Raw genomic sequence first — 16,628 nt, 5'->3', positions numbered from 1 at the left:
AAGAACCTATAAGTCCTACAAAAAAAAAAAAAAAAACAAAAAAACAAAAAAAAAAAAAACTGTGCAAAGAACATGGGGGCAATACCCCATGACCAACAAGGAAAACAGTGGACAAGGACCTATAAGGCCCACAAAACACAGGGAAAAAAAGGCCTAAAATGGTACAAAGGCCCAACCCAATGAGAGAAGTTGACTACAGCAGTAGTGAATCAAAAATGTGGGAGTAGACTGTGTCAAAATAAGACAATAAACCCATAAAAATACAGATTGTAGCTTTATATATATATATATGTATACAGTATAGATTGAAACTTCTTAACAAAATCCTCTAAAAAACGTGGAGTTGATTGCTATCACTACTTTAATTTGTAATATTCTTTATGAATAATAATTATTAAATACGGCTCATATTATCTTAGAAAGTAACCTAATTATATGGTCATGGTAGACGTACACGTAGACCCGTAAAAAAATCTAAAATACACCTTGACAAAGTTGTTGGGGTTAAGTAATCAATCTGTGCATGTTAACGTGGCGTACAAATCATTCCATTTATAATGTAGATACATCCACCTAAAGAAAACATAGAGAGAGAGAAGTGAGAGAAACTATGCAATATAAATATAGCAACATGCAATGAGGTGGTTGTAAGTTGATAAACAGCCTCATTCTTGCATTAGAGAACAGTCAATCTACCTTAACCCTACAACTCTTATATCCCTAGTAATAGTTGTCATCCATAACCAAGAACTCAAAATTTTCATTTCCAACTTTCCCGAGAAAATTAGAGAAAGAAACCCTAGTGATGGAGTCCATTGTTTCGGAGCTCGAAGGGACTCTTGTCAAGGACTCAGATCCCTTCTCCTACTATATGTTAGTGGCATTTGAAGCTTCGGGCATAATTCGGTTCGCTCTGTTGTTAATGTTATGGCCGGTGACTCGCTTGCTCGATGCATGTGGGATGGGGGACTGTGGGCTCAAGCTAACCATCTTTGTTGCCACCGCGGGGCTAAGAGTGTCGGAGATCGAATCGGTGGCAAGAGCTGTTTTGCCAAAGTTTTACATGGATGATATTGATATGGAGGCTTGGAGGGTGTTTAGTTCATGTGACAAGAGAGTTGTGGTGACCAAGACACCTAGGGTTATGGTGGAGAGGTTCGTGAAGGAGCATTTGCGAGCTGATGAAGTCATTGGGAGTGAACTTGTAGTGAACCGTTTTGGTTTCGCCACAGGTTTCATTAAGGGTGATATTGGTTCGATTTCGCACCGTGTTGCTGAGCTTTTTGGGGATGAACAGCCTAGTTTAGGGTTATGCAGCCCTCAAACTGGTTCTTCTTTCTTATCACTATGCAAGGTAACTACTACTAATTATGTTCTTGAAGAAAATCAAAAGAAAAATTGATATGAAATGTTTTACATAACTTCAGTCTACAGTAACTAACTTTGAACAATTCAAGTACTGTCCATGTTTGAAGTTGACTAATTAACTATTTAAAGTTAGTCAAGTTCTTAGTTTATTTAATTAGCTGCATTGTTTTTGGGATTATGTCCAGTCTCACAATTGTCAATCTTGTAATACAGCACTATTTCTTAATTTAATTTAGTGTTTTCAATATATATATATATATAATATATATATATATTAAGGGCAAGTTCTGGTACATCCGTAGGATTACTTCACAAGTAGTTATGACTTTTCGACTTTTCGCGTTCAAAATTAAAAATAACTTTCTCATTTTTTTTTGTATCTTATATTTTTAAATTTTAATATAAGACCACGTATATTAATCCTCTTCAAATTTTACAATGGCAAAAGTCTAATGTAATGGTATATACATATATATATATATATATATATATAATTTATCACAAGGTTAGCTCTGCATAGCCAACTTTTTAGTCCTTTACAGATACATCATAGATTAACTCTTCTTGCACAATTCATGCACGCGTAAATACTAACCCATATGATAAAACATGCTTGTTATACAGGAACAATCTCAGCCACCATTCATCAACAACCAAAAGCATGACCGCCAGCTCGTCCGCCCACTGCCGGTGATCTTCCATGACGGCCGGCTCGTGAAGCGGCCCACACCATCAACAGCCATCCTAATACTCTTATGGATCCCATTTGGAATCACTCTCGCCATAATTCGCATTGCAATTGGTGTAATGCTACCAATGTGGGCTGTCCCCAAACTTTCCCGGTTATTTGGTGGCAAGGTCATCGTGAAAGGAAAGCCGCCTCCACCGACTTCCGGTTCCGGCGTGCTCTTCGTGTGCACTCACCGAACCCTAATGGACCCCGTTGTCCTCTCCTCCGTCCTGCAACGAAAAATCCCAGCAGTCACATACTCCATTTCGCGCCTATCAGAGATTTTATCACCCATCCCTACCGTCCGATTAACAAGAATTAGACATGTTGATGCAGATAAGATCAAGAGCGAATTGTCAAATGGTGACCTAGTAGTGTGTCCAGAGGGGACAACATGCAGAGAACCATTTCTGTTGAGGTTTAGTGCACTTTTTGCAGAATTAACAGATAGGATTGTCCCGGTCGCAATGAACTACAGGGTAGGGTTTTTTCATGCAACCACAGCTAGGGGTTGGAAAGGTTTGGACCCTATATTCTTCTTCATGAACCCTCGACCAGTCTATGAGGTCACATTCTTGAACCAGTTGCCTCATGAAGCCACTTGCTCGTCCGGTAAGAGCCCACATGATGTTGCCAACTATGTGCAGAGGATCTTAGCTGCTACACTAGGATTTGAGTGCACCAATTTCACCAGGAAGGACAAGTACAGAGTCCTAGCCGGCAACGATGGAATTGTTTCGTATACTTCAAGTGTTGGTCGGATTAAGAAGTTGGTGACTGGTTTTAAGAAGGTGGTGAGCACTTTTAAGCCCTTCATTCAGTAAACAAAAAGTGAGATTATTGTTGTATTCTTGTTTTTCTTCATCTTTGTTCTGATATTTTTATTTTGATGCTATCTTGCTTTGCTTGTACAAATAATTAAGGTGGAGGATTTTTATTTATTTTTTGTTTTTTTATAGATTTTTTACAAGAAGTGTTGAATAATGTTTTATTAGGATTACCAATATTATCATTTGTTATCATTTACCCAAAAAAAAAAATTTATCATTTGTTATTGTTAATGTTAGTTATCCCTTTGGATTGACAGATTACATTGCTAATTTTAATTCATACTTTGGAAGTTTTTTTTTTTTTTTTAAATGTAAAAAATCATCATACTATGGAAGTTGTCATCATATATATATATATATTGGGAATTGTTTGATCATCTTTTTCTGGGGAAGAAGTGAAATATAATCGACCTGAATTTGGGACCGCTATTGATATCTAAGTGAAATATATGCATAGAATATATTGAATTTTTTTTCCTGTAATGAATATATCGAAATGAACAATGCTTGACTTAGGCCGCATAAGAAGGAACTTTCTTCTTACGATGAGGTGGCCCAATAAAACTTGAATATGTGTTAAACTACTAATATAAAAGAAAAAGATGACTATAGGAAATAAAAACTGAACACGCTTAAACCCAATCCAAAAAACTACCTCCCATTTCAAAGTATCAACAGGCTCACCAATAAAATCTGACCACGACGAAAAAGCCGCTAGCGTACGAGCTCCCACTACATGGAATCGGTCCGATTCCGATTAGGCTTCATGGATTTGGAGCTGAACTTATTGTCCAAACCCTAAAACGACATTGCCGAAACTAAGACGAGTGGAAGTGTACAGACGACTCAAATGCTTCTTGTAGTAGAATGATTAACTTCTTCCTCCTTGAGATGAAGACGACACCATTGATTGGTTCAAATTATAAATCAATCAAGGACAATGAAATCTAGAGAGAGAAAGATGGAGAGAATATAACTTTATTTGATTTTAAATTCGATCTCACGATTTTAACGATGATCTTAGTTTAAGAGAAGTTTCAACACATAGAAAAAATATATACACACAAATATATAGATATGTGTAGATGTATATTTACAGTGGGAGAGGAAAACTTATTTTCTTCTTCTATTAACGCAATGAGAGTTGCAATGTGTGTGAGAGAGTAAGGGAATGCATTTTTATTATCTGCAGTCCTCCTTTTCCTTTATCTTAAAAATTTTAGGGTAATTTGTACTCACACCCTTTCAGATTTGCAATAAAGATAAGTAAATACAATTTAAAGAGAGTATGATCCAATTGCCCCCTCAAGTTTGCAAACTTGAACAACACCCCTAACCATGATAAGAGTACGTCATTACCCTTTGACTTCTGAAGTGACCCATTTAAATCATAAAAGTACAATATTAACCTTTTACAAGTCTTTTGATTTGACCAAAATGACCCTTGACAATAAATAAATAAATAAAAACTCCACCATGGCCCTAGCAATTTTTTTTTTTTTTTTTTTTACAAAACCTTATTATAGTATTTAATTAAAATTAATTATGGTAATGTTTTATATAAAAATTAAAGTTGGCCCCCTCAAATTTTTTGTAACACTCTATTTATGGTACTAAATCATAGATACTAATAGTTGTTTTCTATATAACAATTAAAGTTGATCTCTCTAATTTTTTTTTTTAATAAAAAAATTAAATGGTTCCTGTTATTAAATATAGTTTAATAATAAAATTACTTATAAGTCCTTCAAATTCCAATAAACCTCTTGCTATAAAAGATCAAATTTAGTAATAAAAAAAAATTATTAATTATTATGGTAATCCTTATAACAACATACTATATTTACGCACACATATATTCACACACATACATAAATATTATTTGTTATGAATTAGAAAGAAAAAAAAAAAATTTATTCACTTGACAACAATAATGATTCAATCGACAACTTTTTTCTTCAATTTTATTGAATATTGTTTATAGACACGTTTTAACAATATACATTAAAGTTGCAAAAAAAAAAAAAAAATTTCTTACAATGATTTTATGTTATTTTAAAATTTTAATTTTACATTTATAGTTTGGCCCCACCAATTAAAAATTCCTGGGTTCGCCCTTGTCTGTATGCATGTGGCATTGGCGGCCACGGCGATGGAGTTTGAATTTTTTTTTTGCTTAGGGTCATTTTGGTCAAATAAAATGACCTATAAAGATTAATATTGTACTTTAATAATTTAAATGGGTCAATTCAGAAGTTAAAAGGCAATTAGGTATTCTTATCATGGTTGAGGTATTGTTGTTCAAGTTTGTAAACATGAGGGGACAATTGGATCACACTCTCCCTAATTTGTATCTATTTGTCTTTATTGTAAATCTGAAGGAGTGTTAGTGTAAATTACCCAAAATTTTAATACATGTTAAAATACTTTTATTAGGTCACCTCGTCGGGGAGTAGCCCGTTTCCCATTACTCAATAGGGAAATTCCTCGCACATAATTAAGGGAGCCATTGAAAGGTGACTAAAACACCAGAAACTGGGACTACCCGAGCTAATGATAGAGGCAAGAACACTTTCCGGCCAAGTCCCATTAATTGATCATAACGATATCGTGGAAATGCTGCACGGACCCATATATATAGGAACAGAAAGAGAATCACCTTGATACTAAACCTGATGCAAGCATTCTCCTATTGAAATTTGTGATCACGGATATATACTCCGTATATAATATAGTGATGATAACTTTATTGACTTCAATGACAATTTAAAAGGAGTCAAGGAGTTATCAACATATATCAGTTAATTAGTTATGAATGCCATATATATACATATACACACACACATACATACATGTATACATCTCTAAAATTTGTTGATACGTACTTAAATCTGGCAAATGCCCTTTACCAATTGATTATCATGGATATATAGTCCGTACATAATATAGTGATGATACTTTTACTGACACGCATGACAATTTAAAAGGAATCAAGCTAGGAGTTATCAACATCAGTTAATTAGTTATGAATGTCATGTATATACATACATGTATATATCTCTAAAATTTGTTGGTACGTACTTAAATCTGGCAAACTTCCTTTACCAATTTGGACCACGAAAAGACTTTTTTTATCATGTACATGATGAAAAATATATGGAATTTTCATGCATGATAAAGTATCATTTTTCAAATCTCAAAGTTGTATTTAGGTACAACAGTAAGTACCTAGTCATTTGTGTCTAAGTTCAAATATAAAGTTCGCCGACCAACATTATAAAACATTAATTAAATGTAGGTGTTCCAATAGAGTCAAGAGACAATGTCCATAGTTAAGCAGCCTAGCTAGACACCAAACATCCTATTTATATATATATATTGTTGTTGGGCAAATTGCACAAAATACTATTAGGAATCTCTAATTAATAGTGTTTAAATATGAAAGTCATGGTATATTTTAACAAAAATGATAAAATATACAGTTGTTTAAATCTGTTAAGGATGTTTGGTGTATATATATATTATGTTCTTCATTTTATTTCCCCCTGAAAATTCAAACAATTGTATATTCTTGTGCGGTATAAGTTAAGTATTTCAATGGTGGGCCATTAGGCCAGAATCCAGAAGGGATTAATTAGCCCATAATAAAAGTAGGCCCAAAAGGCCTAAGCCAGACATAAAAACGCAATTCTACTATAAATCATTTATTTGTCAATTCATAGAAAGAGAGGGACCTGATTAGTTTGTCAAACATAAAATGTTTTTTTACTTTTAGAAATTTGTTCAAAAACTTTATTTGATTTAGTTATTATGTTATAAAAGAAATTTTTTTTTTTTTTTTTTTAAATAGGTGGCTTCAATAGTTCTCAAAATTTAACACATTGTTAGGTTAGTAAATGCAAATAGTTAAAATCTAACACTTTAAAATTTACTGTGCTACACCTGCAAAACTACACAAGTAATTAAGTATATTGTGTATGTACATATAGAGTGCTTACATGCTTTTTCTGGTCAAGGGTATAAAGTGATGCACAGAAAATGGAGAATGTGACCAATAATACGTACAATAATGGAGAATTTATAAAGCTAAGAGAATAGCTCTTTTCCCTCATAAAGATGACTTACATAATTAAGAGAAAGGCTGGAGATTTTGATGTGAACTTTAGGCGCGTAAGTGTGTGTATATATATATATATATATATATATGGTCGTACCACGTGGATCACAAGAATGCTTCACATGCTGTCCATTCAATTTTGAAAATGCACGAAAAATCAAAAGGAACCAACAAATTAAATTACCAACCATATCATTAAGGAGTGGGGTACAAATCTATCTATTTAATTAATTGAAAGGCTATGGTTGAAAATCATAGAATTTTTCCATCCTTGAAAGCTTTTTCAAGCTTCTATCATTAAAGTTAGTATCGGGGTTCACTACTCAATTTATATATATATATATATATATATATATATATATATAAATTCGCGCGCGTGTGGGGTCAGTCACGTACGATTTGGAGAGCCAATAATTGAATATAGTATGTTTTGGTGTATGCATTTTTAAAAACGCACGCTCCATTCATTTGTTTCCATTTGAAACATATTCCAAATCAATCACAAACAAGTTGAGTACATATCAACCAATCTTTTATGGGCAACAATTAAGACTGATTTGGTCACACAAATTTCAACCCAAATATCATCATTATAGTTGGACTATGCTTGAGGTGCAGCAGACCTAAATCAATGTAACTTTTATGTACTTTTAGTTTTAGATATATTTATATATACTTATATTGCGATCAACATATATATATATATATATATATATATATATATATATATATATTTTGTCATATATATAATTTTTTATGCATATGAGTAACTAAATAGAAGATCAAATTAAAAGTCTCTACTCTAATGAAATGATCTATTCTCTTTGAATATTAGTTTGAGAGTTAGAATTTCAACATCATGAGTAACGGCTATATACTTGTTTTAACTTTAAAAATAAATTAATTAATTAATTAAAATAATTGTAAAGTTTGAATGTTAAATTTAGTTACAGGTTTTGTAGCTATTCATTGCTTATCACATACCGGTAAGCGAATTTTTAAAATTAACGTGTTAGTAACCTACGTTTAAGTTATCACTTAAGATATTACACAGTAAAGATCAAAAAATTTTAAGTGTCAGCGATCTTGCAACCTATGGCAAAAACAAGTGATGAACCCAAACACATTCTCCTGGCATTCAATAATTGGTTGGTGATTGGGCATGTATGTAATTGGTTTGTTGGCTTATTGAAAATTCACCTTACAATGAAATTAATCTATTCTTAAAAAAGAAAAAATACTAGAAAATAAATTTATAAATTAATTTGTTAAATTTTTTTATTTAATCATACAAATGACGTGGTATATCTCATCTTACAATGAAATTAAATTCTGATACTTAAAAAAAATAAAAATAAAAAAATTACTCAAAATTAAAGTTATAAATTAATTTGTTAGGTTTTTATTTATCAAATGTCATTGGTATATGGGGCTTCTTTATACAATTTATATATACACAACGGTTGGAGATACTCTTAAAATATCTTTTTGCGTAAAGTATACACGGCCATGTATGATGTGTAATTTTTTAATTTTTAATTTTTAATTTTTTTTATTATTTATTTCCAGCAGTCTGTTAAGATATATTGACACGTCATCAATGTGTAAAATTATTATATATTTATTATTATTTTTTTTATCTCCAACCGTCTGTTAAGATACATTGCCATCATTAATGTGTAAAATTGTTTTTATAATTTACATATCCTTTTTACACAGCCACGTGCATCAGCATATTTCCTTACTCCTCTATCTTTCTCATTCCATTAAAGAATCAACTCTATATTAGGTAGGTTGGTAAAAGTTATGTGGGGCCTGACATGGCACATGATTAGTTGTTATTGGGTGATATATTTTTATACAAAAGTATAAAATAAGGACTTGGATCCTCTAAATTAAATATTTTCTAAGTTATCATAAGTTGAATTCGTTACAGATTAATGCGTGATATTTAAAAATATATCTATTGCTGGTGTTAAACCATATTAATTAATTTAAATAAAATTTGAAAACTACACCGTTTTGAAATAAGAAAAAATTACCAAAGTCTAACGAACATTTACCATCGTTATCTCTTCCTCATCTTTTCCAAAAAAAGATCCTCCCTCTCTGTCCTCTTTATTCCTATCGGACTTGGATCCTCTAAGTTAAATATTTTCTAAGTTATCCTAAATTGAATTCGTTATAGATTGATACGTAATATTTAAAATCTATCTATTGCTATTGATAGTGTTAAATTACGTCAATTAATTTAAAAAAAAGTTTGAAAACTATATCCTTTTGAGATAAGAAAAAATTACCAAAGTTTAAAAACTGCACTGTTTTGAATTATTGAAAATTCACCATACTCTAACGAACGTTTACCGTCGTTATCTCTCCCTCATCTTTTTCAAAAAACGATCCTCCTTTTTCCTATATTCAATTTTTTTTTTATTATTATTATTTATTTATTTATTTGTTTTAATTCATTTTCGCGTTGCCTTAGGATTTTGTTAACCCCGACGTAGGTTTCAATGTGTGTGTGCGTGTGTGAGAAAAAGGTAGTGTTAATATAGTATATGTGACTAACAAATGCATTTTAGGTTAGTGGAAAATCTAGTAAACTTCATTTTTCACACCTAAGCCACCATTGTTGACATGGAACCCTAGCCTCCATTGCTCATTTTCAAGCCTCTTTCCTTTGGCTTTTGGTCTCCCACCTTGAATGCAAAATTTTTCTCACATCCATCTCTACCACATCTTTGCTTAGTTTCACATTTTGCTTCCATTTCTTTAAGGTTTTTAGAGATACAATTCTTTAGTGAGGTAGGGGCTGCCTTATGTTTATATTCTTTATGTATTTTGTGTTATTTGAGGTTGATATACATTGTGTGCATGTTATATAAAGTTCTAGGGTTGTATTTAGATGAATGTTATTATATCACCTAGAGTTTCATTTTGTATATGATTAATCTCTTGTGTAGTTGTTGTTTTATTTAGTAGAGAATTAAATTCTAGCTAGTATTATTTTGTTGTTATAATTATAATATTATAGGATTATTCTTGTCATTGATTATGTGTGAAATTAAACTATGTTGTTGTCTAAAATTAAGGGTTTAAGCTTACTTTGATAACATGAATAAATTACCTATGTTGACAACCTTGTAATAGTGTAGTTGTATCCACATTGTAAACTTGATATTGTAAATGTTATTGTAGCTTGAGGACTTAGGGCATGGCTTTTGTTGATTTCGAATTTGGGTGTGCATGGAAGGTGGTTAAATGCATTTATAACTATGTAATTGTTGTGGCACTATTGTTGATTTCGCATTTCAATTTACATGTTGACATTACTTTGGATTTGTAACTTGCTGTATTTCATTAGAGATTCCAAAATTGTTAAGTACATTAGCTATTGTGGATTGTTTTCAAAATATTTCAAATATAGCTTATTGTGGATTGTTTTCAAAATGTTTTAAATATTGCTTAGGATGATCCTTCCCCTCCCCCCCCCCCGGGGAAACTAAACATTAGGAGACATAATCCATATGTGTTTGGTTAATATTACATTTACAAAAATCATTGAAACTTTAGGGTATACGCATACGTTTCATCCTACTGAGTAACTCGTTTACTCACCCTAGTTGATATTTGTTTTTCAGGCAAAGAGACTCTCTTTTTGGATGCACAACATCCCTAACTTGGCTTGAATTTCATTTGGATACCTTTTGTATATTTTTGACATGCAAGTGTTGGCATGATTTTGCTCTTTTGAAGTTATTAATGTGTAACTTGTTTAGAAGCATACCCTGCTTCCTTTTGGATGTGTAATATGAACTTAAGTACTCTATTTTGGTGCTAATTTAACATGTATGTAATAGATGAAGGGCCAAACTATTTTGATGTATGGAATGTATGGCAATTTTTAGTATGTTTTTATCTCTACGACATAGTTTTATCTTGGGGGTATTTTGGTCATTTTTCATTGCATTTCATATTTGGTATAAAATATGGTTGATTAGAGGACTTATTTTTAGGGGGGGTTACTTCACAAACTTTTTTAAAAAAATTCCGTTTTAGCCCTGAAAATCAAGCATTATCGAAAAATACTTGTTTGCAGCAAATTAATTTTTTTTCTTGACATACCATGCACTCGGGGGCATTTTGGTCATTTTACATTACATTTTATTTTTTTCTTGAACCATGGTTGATAAGAGGACGCATTTTTACAGGGAGATTTCTTAACAAACTTTTTTCAAGAAACCCCGTTTTAGCCTTGAAAATCACGTGTTTTCGAAAAGAAAACGGCTCGCAGCATATCGATCTTACCAGGCACATTTTGGCAACATTTTTGTAAAACTTTAGAAATTCATATCTTCTTCGTTCTAAATCCAAATCAGATGATTTTTGAGTCAAAATTTATTAATTTTTTGTTGTATATCCAATGGTATGCACGGTAGCATCCATTTATGTTTGTAATGATCAATTTACCCCTAGTTCATTGCCTTATCTGTTTCAAACCTTAACTTCCGCATTTGCTTCTTTTTTAGCCTTGTGATCTCTTAGGAGGTCACTTTGCCGTCTTATAGGTGGTGTCCATCTCTAGAGACTTTTTCTATTTTGTTGTTTCCGCGTTGCGAACTCGTTATCGGGTCAGTTTTCGGGTTACTCGCTGACGTACGTGGTTCTTTGAAATTCGAGCTGTCACACCTTCTTTCTCCTCTTCATTCCTATCTTAAACAAGTCGTGATAGTCTCTGTTTCTCTTTTAACTTGTCCGACAATCTCTCTCATCTTTTCTATATATAGGGTTTTTTGTTGTATTTTCCTAACTCCATTAAATTCATTCACATATTCATTGGAATGAGCAAGAGAAGAGAGATGGAGGATCTTTTTTGGAAAAGATGAGGGAGAGATAACAACGTTAACATTCGTTAAAGTATGGTGAATTTTCCTTAATTCAAAATGGTGCAATTTTTAAACCTTGGTATTTTTTTTTTAAATCTCGAAACGGTGCAGTTTTTTAATTTTATTTAAATTAGTTGACGTGATTTAACACCAATAGATAGATTTTAATTGTCACATGTCAATCTATAGCGAATTCAACTTAGGATAACTTAGAGGATTCAAGTCTATAAAACAACCGCTAGAGCTAAAAATAAATAATCTAAATTTTTTGTGTAAATTTATCATGACACATCAGATTTACACAAAAAATATACACAACGGTTGGAGATGTCCTAAGATTGTTGACAAGACAGGACACTAGACATGGCATCCGAGTTAGCAATGAGGTGTTGAAAACAAAATGGGGCTTTCCCTGTAACAAATCACGAGTCCATTTCTAACATTAATGAGAGTATATTGGTAAAAATAATATGAAAACTCTATTTTCCTTCCTTACGATCAAAAAAAAAAAAAAAAGTGTTACCACATCTATCTTTCTACTATCCATCCCCTCCAACCAAAGAAAAAGTGAGGGAGACACCTTTCATTTCCTAGGGGTGTCTCATCCATCCCTCCCCATCGTCCTTCCATCCATTTTTTCAATTCTCCAACTAAACAGAACCTGAATTATAATGATTTTTATATCATATATATACTATCATTCAACTACTTTGTCATAATAATGTTTTTATTTAAATAAACAAATATTATTTAATAATTTGCTTGTAATCATATGTATATAATATTAATTTTTCTAAAGAAAAAAAAAATTGTATACTTTAGAATGTATTCATATTATTTTCAAGATTATCGGATAGGCCTGTGTTAGAAATATTTGAAAGTATCAATTTAGTGTCCAAAAAGTACAGGTAAAGTGTCCGAAAATATCAAAAAAAGTATTCAAAATAATAAAATTTTATTTTTATTTATTATCGTATATGAAGTATTTATCCAAGTAGTGTTCCATGCAACTAATCTTTTTGGTCAAACTAATGCACATTGTAATTATTTCTCTCTGGTGTCATGTATAGGTTTGAATTCCACAATCACTCCAACTAATCTTTTACGTCAAATTAATGCACATTGTAATTATCTCTATCATACATTTCTTCAACATTTGACCATCCTTTCATTTTCTTCGAAAATCATATCCCCTTAGTCACCACATGCAAATGTTTTTGCTATGTAAATTTGATACAGCCCCGTCATATCCATGTGATTGATAACCCACTCCTTTAATACCAGAAACAAATGTTGGACATGAATTTGATACTTTCTTTATAACAAGACTTGAACTTGACAGAGATAACATCGAATGCTTTTAGGTATGATCGAAATAGGATCAAGACCAATTCCTTCACACATCAAAAATAAATCATTAGTTATAATATTATGATAATTACGCCACTTATTAGGAGAAAAAATATTATAAAATTTTATTTGGTACTTTCTCTTATATTTTGTTAGGCAAATGTCTCGATAGTTTAATAAATTAATATTTATCTACTAATTTAAATCCTAAGGCTTCTCTTCTTGTCTTGCAAAAAATAATACTATATTTTGTAAGTACTGTACAAAGAAACAAATGTTGGACATGAATTTTGTTATTTTTTAAAAATTTATTATATTTTTTTGGGTGGGACATTTATGGTGAGTCTCAACTTTCACACCAAGTTAATAGCCAATTGGTTAGCACTACCAGCCAATAGGGTCACGCCATTTGATGAGGTTGAGGAGATACCTCAAAGAAAGCTACACTTGATTCTCTCTCGTGTCTTTCAAGGCCTCACACCTAGACCCCACGCGCAGTGGTAGAAACTGAACACCACACGAGTCAAGTGTGACAGTCAACGTCTCGTTTAACTCACTGAGCCAACAACCGATTCCAGAAAACCCGAACAGTACCACACACTCGGTTCGCTAACGTTACACTAGACACCGTTCAAATTCTTGACGACACGTGTAAAAGCGTCGATAACACGCCAATTCAGTCGACGCGGTTTCGCCGTTATCACTCCCTCCACCACATAATTGCTGATACCTTATAATATTCCCTTCAACCTCCGTGTCCTCTCTCTCCAAACGCTCCCTCCTCTCTAGACTCTCTCTCTACCCGCCGGAATATTCTTTCTCCCGGCAACGTAGGGTTTTCTCCGAACGTTCTCACACTTTTCTCTACTCACTCTATAAATACCTAAATTGGAGATTTAAAGTTCCTTTATAGGGTTTATTATATTATACCCATATCTGGCAGTGGTAGCTCTTAGATTTGAGGCAACCAAAATTCAAAATTTTTGGTGAAATTTGTTGATTTTATCTTTTGATTGGAGAGGTGTTTGAAGGAAAAGATCTGGTTTTTGTGTGTGATTGGTTCGTTTTCGGATCAACAAGAACTAGAAGAGAAGGATGTCTTCTGCTGGGTCTCCGTCGTCTTACTGGTGCTACAGATGCAGCCGATTTGTTAGGGTTTTGAACCAAGACTCGGTCTTGTGTCCCGATTGTAACGGAGGATTCATTGAAGAGATCGACACTCCGATGCGATCTGGGCTAGCGGAGTCTCGGCGGCGACGATTTCCCACTGCTGCGTTTATGATCGCAAATGGGCGGAATTCGGATCAGAATATGAGTCCAGCGCTCCGCCGGGGCCGAAGGAACGGTGGAGATCGGTCGCCTTTTAATCCGGTCATCGTTCTCCGCGGACCATCTGATGAAGGAGCAGGAGGAGGCGGAGGTGGCGGTGGCGGTGGCGGTGGCGGTGGTGGGTTTGAGTTGTATTATGATGATGGTGCAGGGTCTGGATTGAGACCATTGCCGGCGAGCATGTCGGAGTTTTTGTTGGGGTCAGGCTTCGACAGGCTTTTGGATCAATTGGCCCAAATTGAAGTTAACGGTATTGGACGGATCGATCACCCTCCGGCGTCGAAGGCTGCAATTGAGTCAATGCCCACTGTTGAGATTGGTGAGAACCATATAGCAACTGAATCACACTGTGCTGTTTGCAAAGAGCCCTTTGATTTAGGTACCGAAGCTCGTGAAATGCCCTGTAAACACATATACCATCCGGACTGTATACTTCCATGGCTTTCCCTTCGCAATTCTTGCCCCGTTTGCCGCCATGAATTGCCAACAGATGGCCAAAACGAAGTTGAGCCGAATAGGGTCCAGAATGAGCAGACTCCGGTGCCAAGTGAAGAAGAAACTGTTGGGTTGACGATATGGCGGTTACCCGGTGGCGGGTTTGCTGTTGGAAGGTTCTCCGGGGGAAGAAGAGGCGGCGAGCGTGAGCTTCCTGTTGTTTATACGGAGATGGATGGCGGCTTGCACAATAATGGTGCTCCAAGAAGGATTTCATGGGCATCGCGAGGGAGTGTTTCAAGAGAAAGTAGTGGATTGAGGAGGGTTTTCCACAATTTGTTTGCTTGCTTTAGGGGACATGGTGGTTCTGCCTCTAGTTCTAGTTTGGATTCGGAGGCAATTAATAGAAATAGCTCTGTGTCGTCTGTTTTCACAACCTCCTCAAGGAGGCGGCGCAGCAGAGCTTTTCAAGTTAACAATGGAACCCTGAGATGATGGTTTTTTTCAAGGAATTCGGAATTTGCTAAAGTGCTTATTGCTTTGTTTTCGAGTTTACCGTCCGATCCTTCCGTGTTGGTGGGGGAGAAATGTCTGTGGAAATCATGGTTATCAGTCTTTGTAAATAACAAGAAGTGGGAAGGAAATGTAATGGTGTGTCCATGTTTGCATTCTGTCGAGGATCATTGCAAAGTGGTATACAGAGAAGAAGTGAGCAATTGTTTGAGCAAAAGCAGAAGAAGATAAAGTTTAGAGATGACTTCAAAGGAACAAGTCTAGAGTTAGAGCTGGCTTCTGAGGAGTGTAAAGGTACATGGCCTCATGTACCGCAGTGCCTTTGAACTTAATAGTGCCTGAGCTCTCTTTTTTTGTTTTCGTTTTTTCTTTTTTCTATATATATATTTTTGCCAATTTGTACTTGGCTTAATTTGCTCTCTCTATATTTGTTATTTACTTTTCAGAAATCTCCAAGTCCTATTTAACTTATAAAGCTTAATGCATGAGCTCTCTTGATGTCTCTACATTGGTTTATTCTTTTTGTTTACATGTTATGAATTTCCAACCTGTCAATATATATGTGTGTGTATTTAGGCATTTTTGTTGAGGTTTAGTTTGGCAGTGTTGGACCTTGGATGGAGGATGAGAGTTTCATATTGTTGATGATATTTGTGTGTAGAATGTCATTGAAGCATATTACTGGTTTTTCAAAATGATAAATTTTCTCCCATTAGTAATGCATCAATTTGAGGCTTAATTCGGTGTTTCAGAAGGTTTGAGCTATATAAGAAGATTAATATTTTCTGTTTGTGGAAATCCTTATTATTCGTCTTTGTTCTATACTTCTCATGACATGAACCGGATGGTTATAAGAGAGAAATGATCGTTTGTGATGAATTTTTGTGCTAAATAACAGAATTCAGTTGGGGTTTGGGCTTTTTTTTTTTGCTAGAAAGACTGGATGATGAATTAGGATAAATAGGAAGGAATAATTATAAAGAGAAGGGAACCATGAGTTGATATAATTTGGCCACAGAATGTGATGATGTAAACGCAGAATTCAGGTCTAGAGGAATGAAGGACCTTAA

The 16,628-nt window shown here is 33.8% G+C and overlaps 2 protein-coding genes across 3 annotated transcripts; both read left to right on the top strand.

The window, feature by feature from the left end:
- The first annotated feature begins 770 nt into the window (after positions 1-770).
- On the top strand, positions 771-3,429 carry LOC132314927 (glycerol-3-phosphate acyltransferase 5-like). 2 transcript variants are annotated; one of them, XM_059813699.1, is made up of 3 exons: positions 771-1,207; positions 2,029-2,349; positions 2,440-3,429. In XM_059813699.1, the coding sequence occupies exons 1-3, from the start codon at positions 806-808 to the stop codon at positions 2,920-2,922; spliced, it is 1,206 nt and encodes a 401-aa protein (XP_059669682.1). In that variant the 5' UTR covers positions 771-805; the 3' UTR covers positions 2,923-3,429. The 2 variants fall into 2 exon arrangements, with proteins under 2 accessions (XP_059669682.1, XP_059669681.1); XM_059813698.1 differs by having other exon boundaries at positions 771-1,354; positions 1,993-3,429.
- A 10,572-nt stretch (positions 3,430-14,001) lies between these two features.
- LOC132312071 (probable E3 ubiquitin-protein ligase RHC2A) lies at positions 14,002-16,064 on the top strand. Its single transcript, XM_059810311.1, has one exon. It carries the CDS (start codon positions 14,377-14,379, stop codon positions 15,538-15,540), a length of 1,164 nt encoding a protein of 387 aa, XP_059666294.1. The 5' UTR covers positions 14,002-14,376; the 3' UTR covers positions 15,541-16,064.
- The last annotated feature ends 564 nt before the right edge of the window (positions 16,065-16,628 follow it).

Source organism: Cornus florida, unplaced genomic scaffold (assembly GCF_030987335.1).
Source record: "Cornus florida cultivar Cherokee Brave unplaced genomic scaffold, ASM3098733v1 CherokeeBrave_3.0.0_Hap2_Chr06, whole genome shotgun sequence".
Lineage (NCBI taxonomy): Eukaryota > Viridiplantae > Streptophyta > Magnoliopsida > Cornales > Cornaceae > Cornus > Cornus florida.
This window is presented reverse-complemented; position numbering and strand designations above follow the sequence as displayed.

Coding starts and splice junctions, on each gene's coding strand:
- LOC132314927 (XM_059813698.1), top strand. CDS start 806: ATGGAGTCCATTGTTTCGGAGCTCGAAGGGACTCTTGTCAAGGACTCA. Junction 1,355..1,992: donor CTTTCTTATCACTATGCAAG/GTAACTACTACT, acceptor CTTGTTATACAG/GAACAATCTCAGCCACCATT.
- LOC132312071 (XM_059810311.1), top strand. CDS start 14,377: ATGTCTTCTGCTGGGTCTCCGTCGTCTTACTGGTGCTACAGATGCAGC.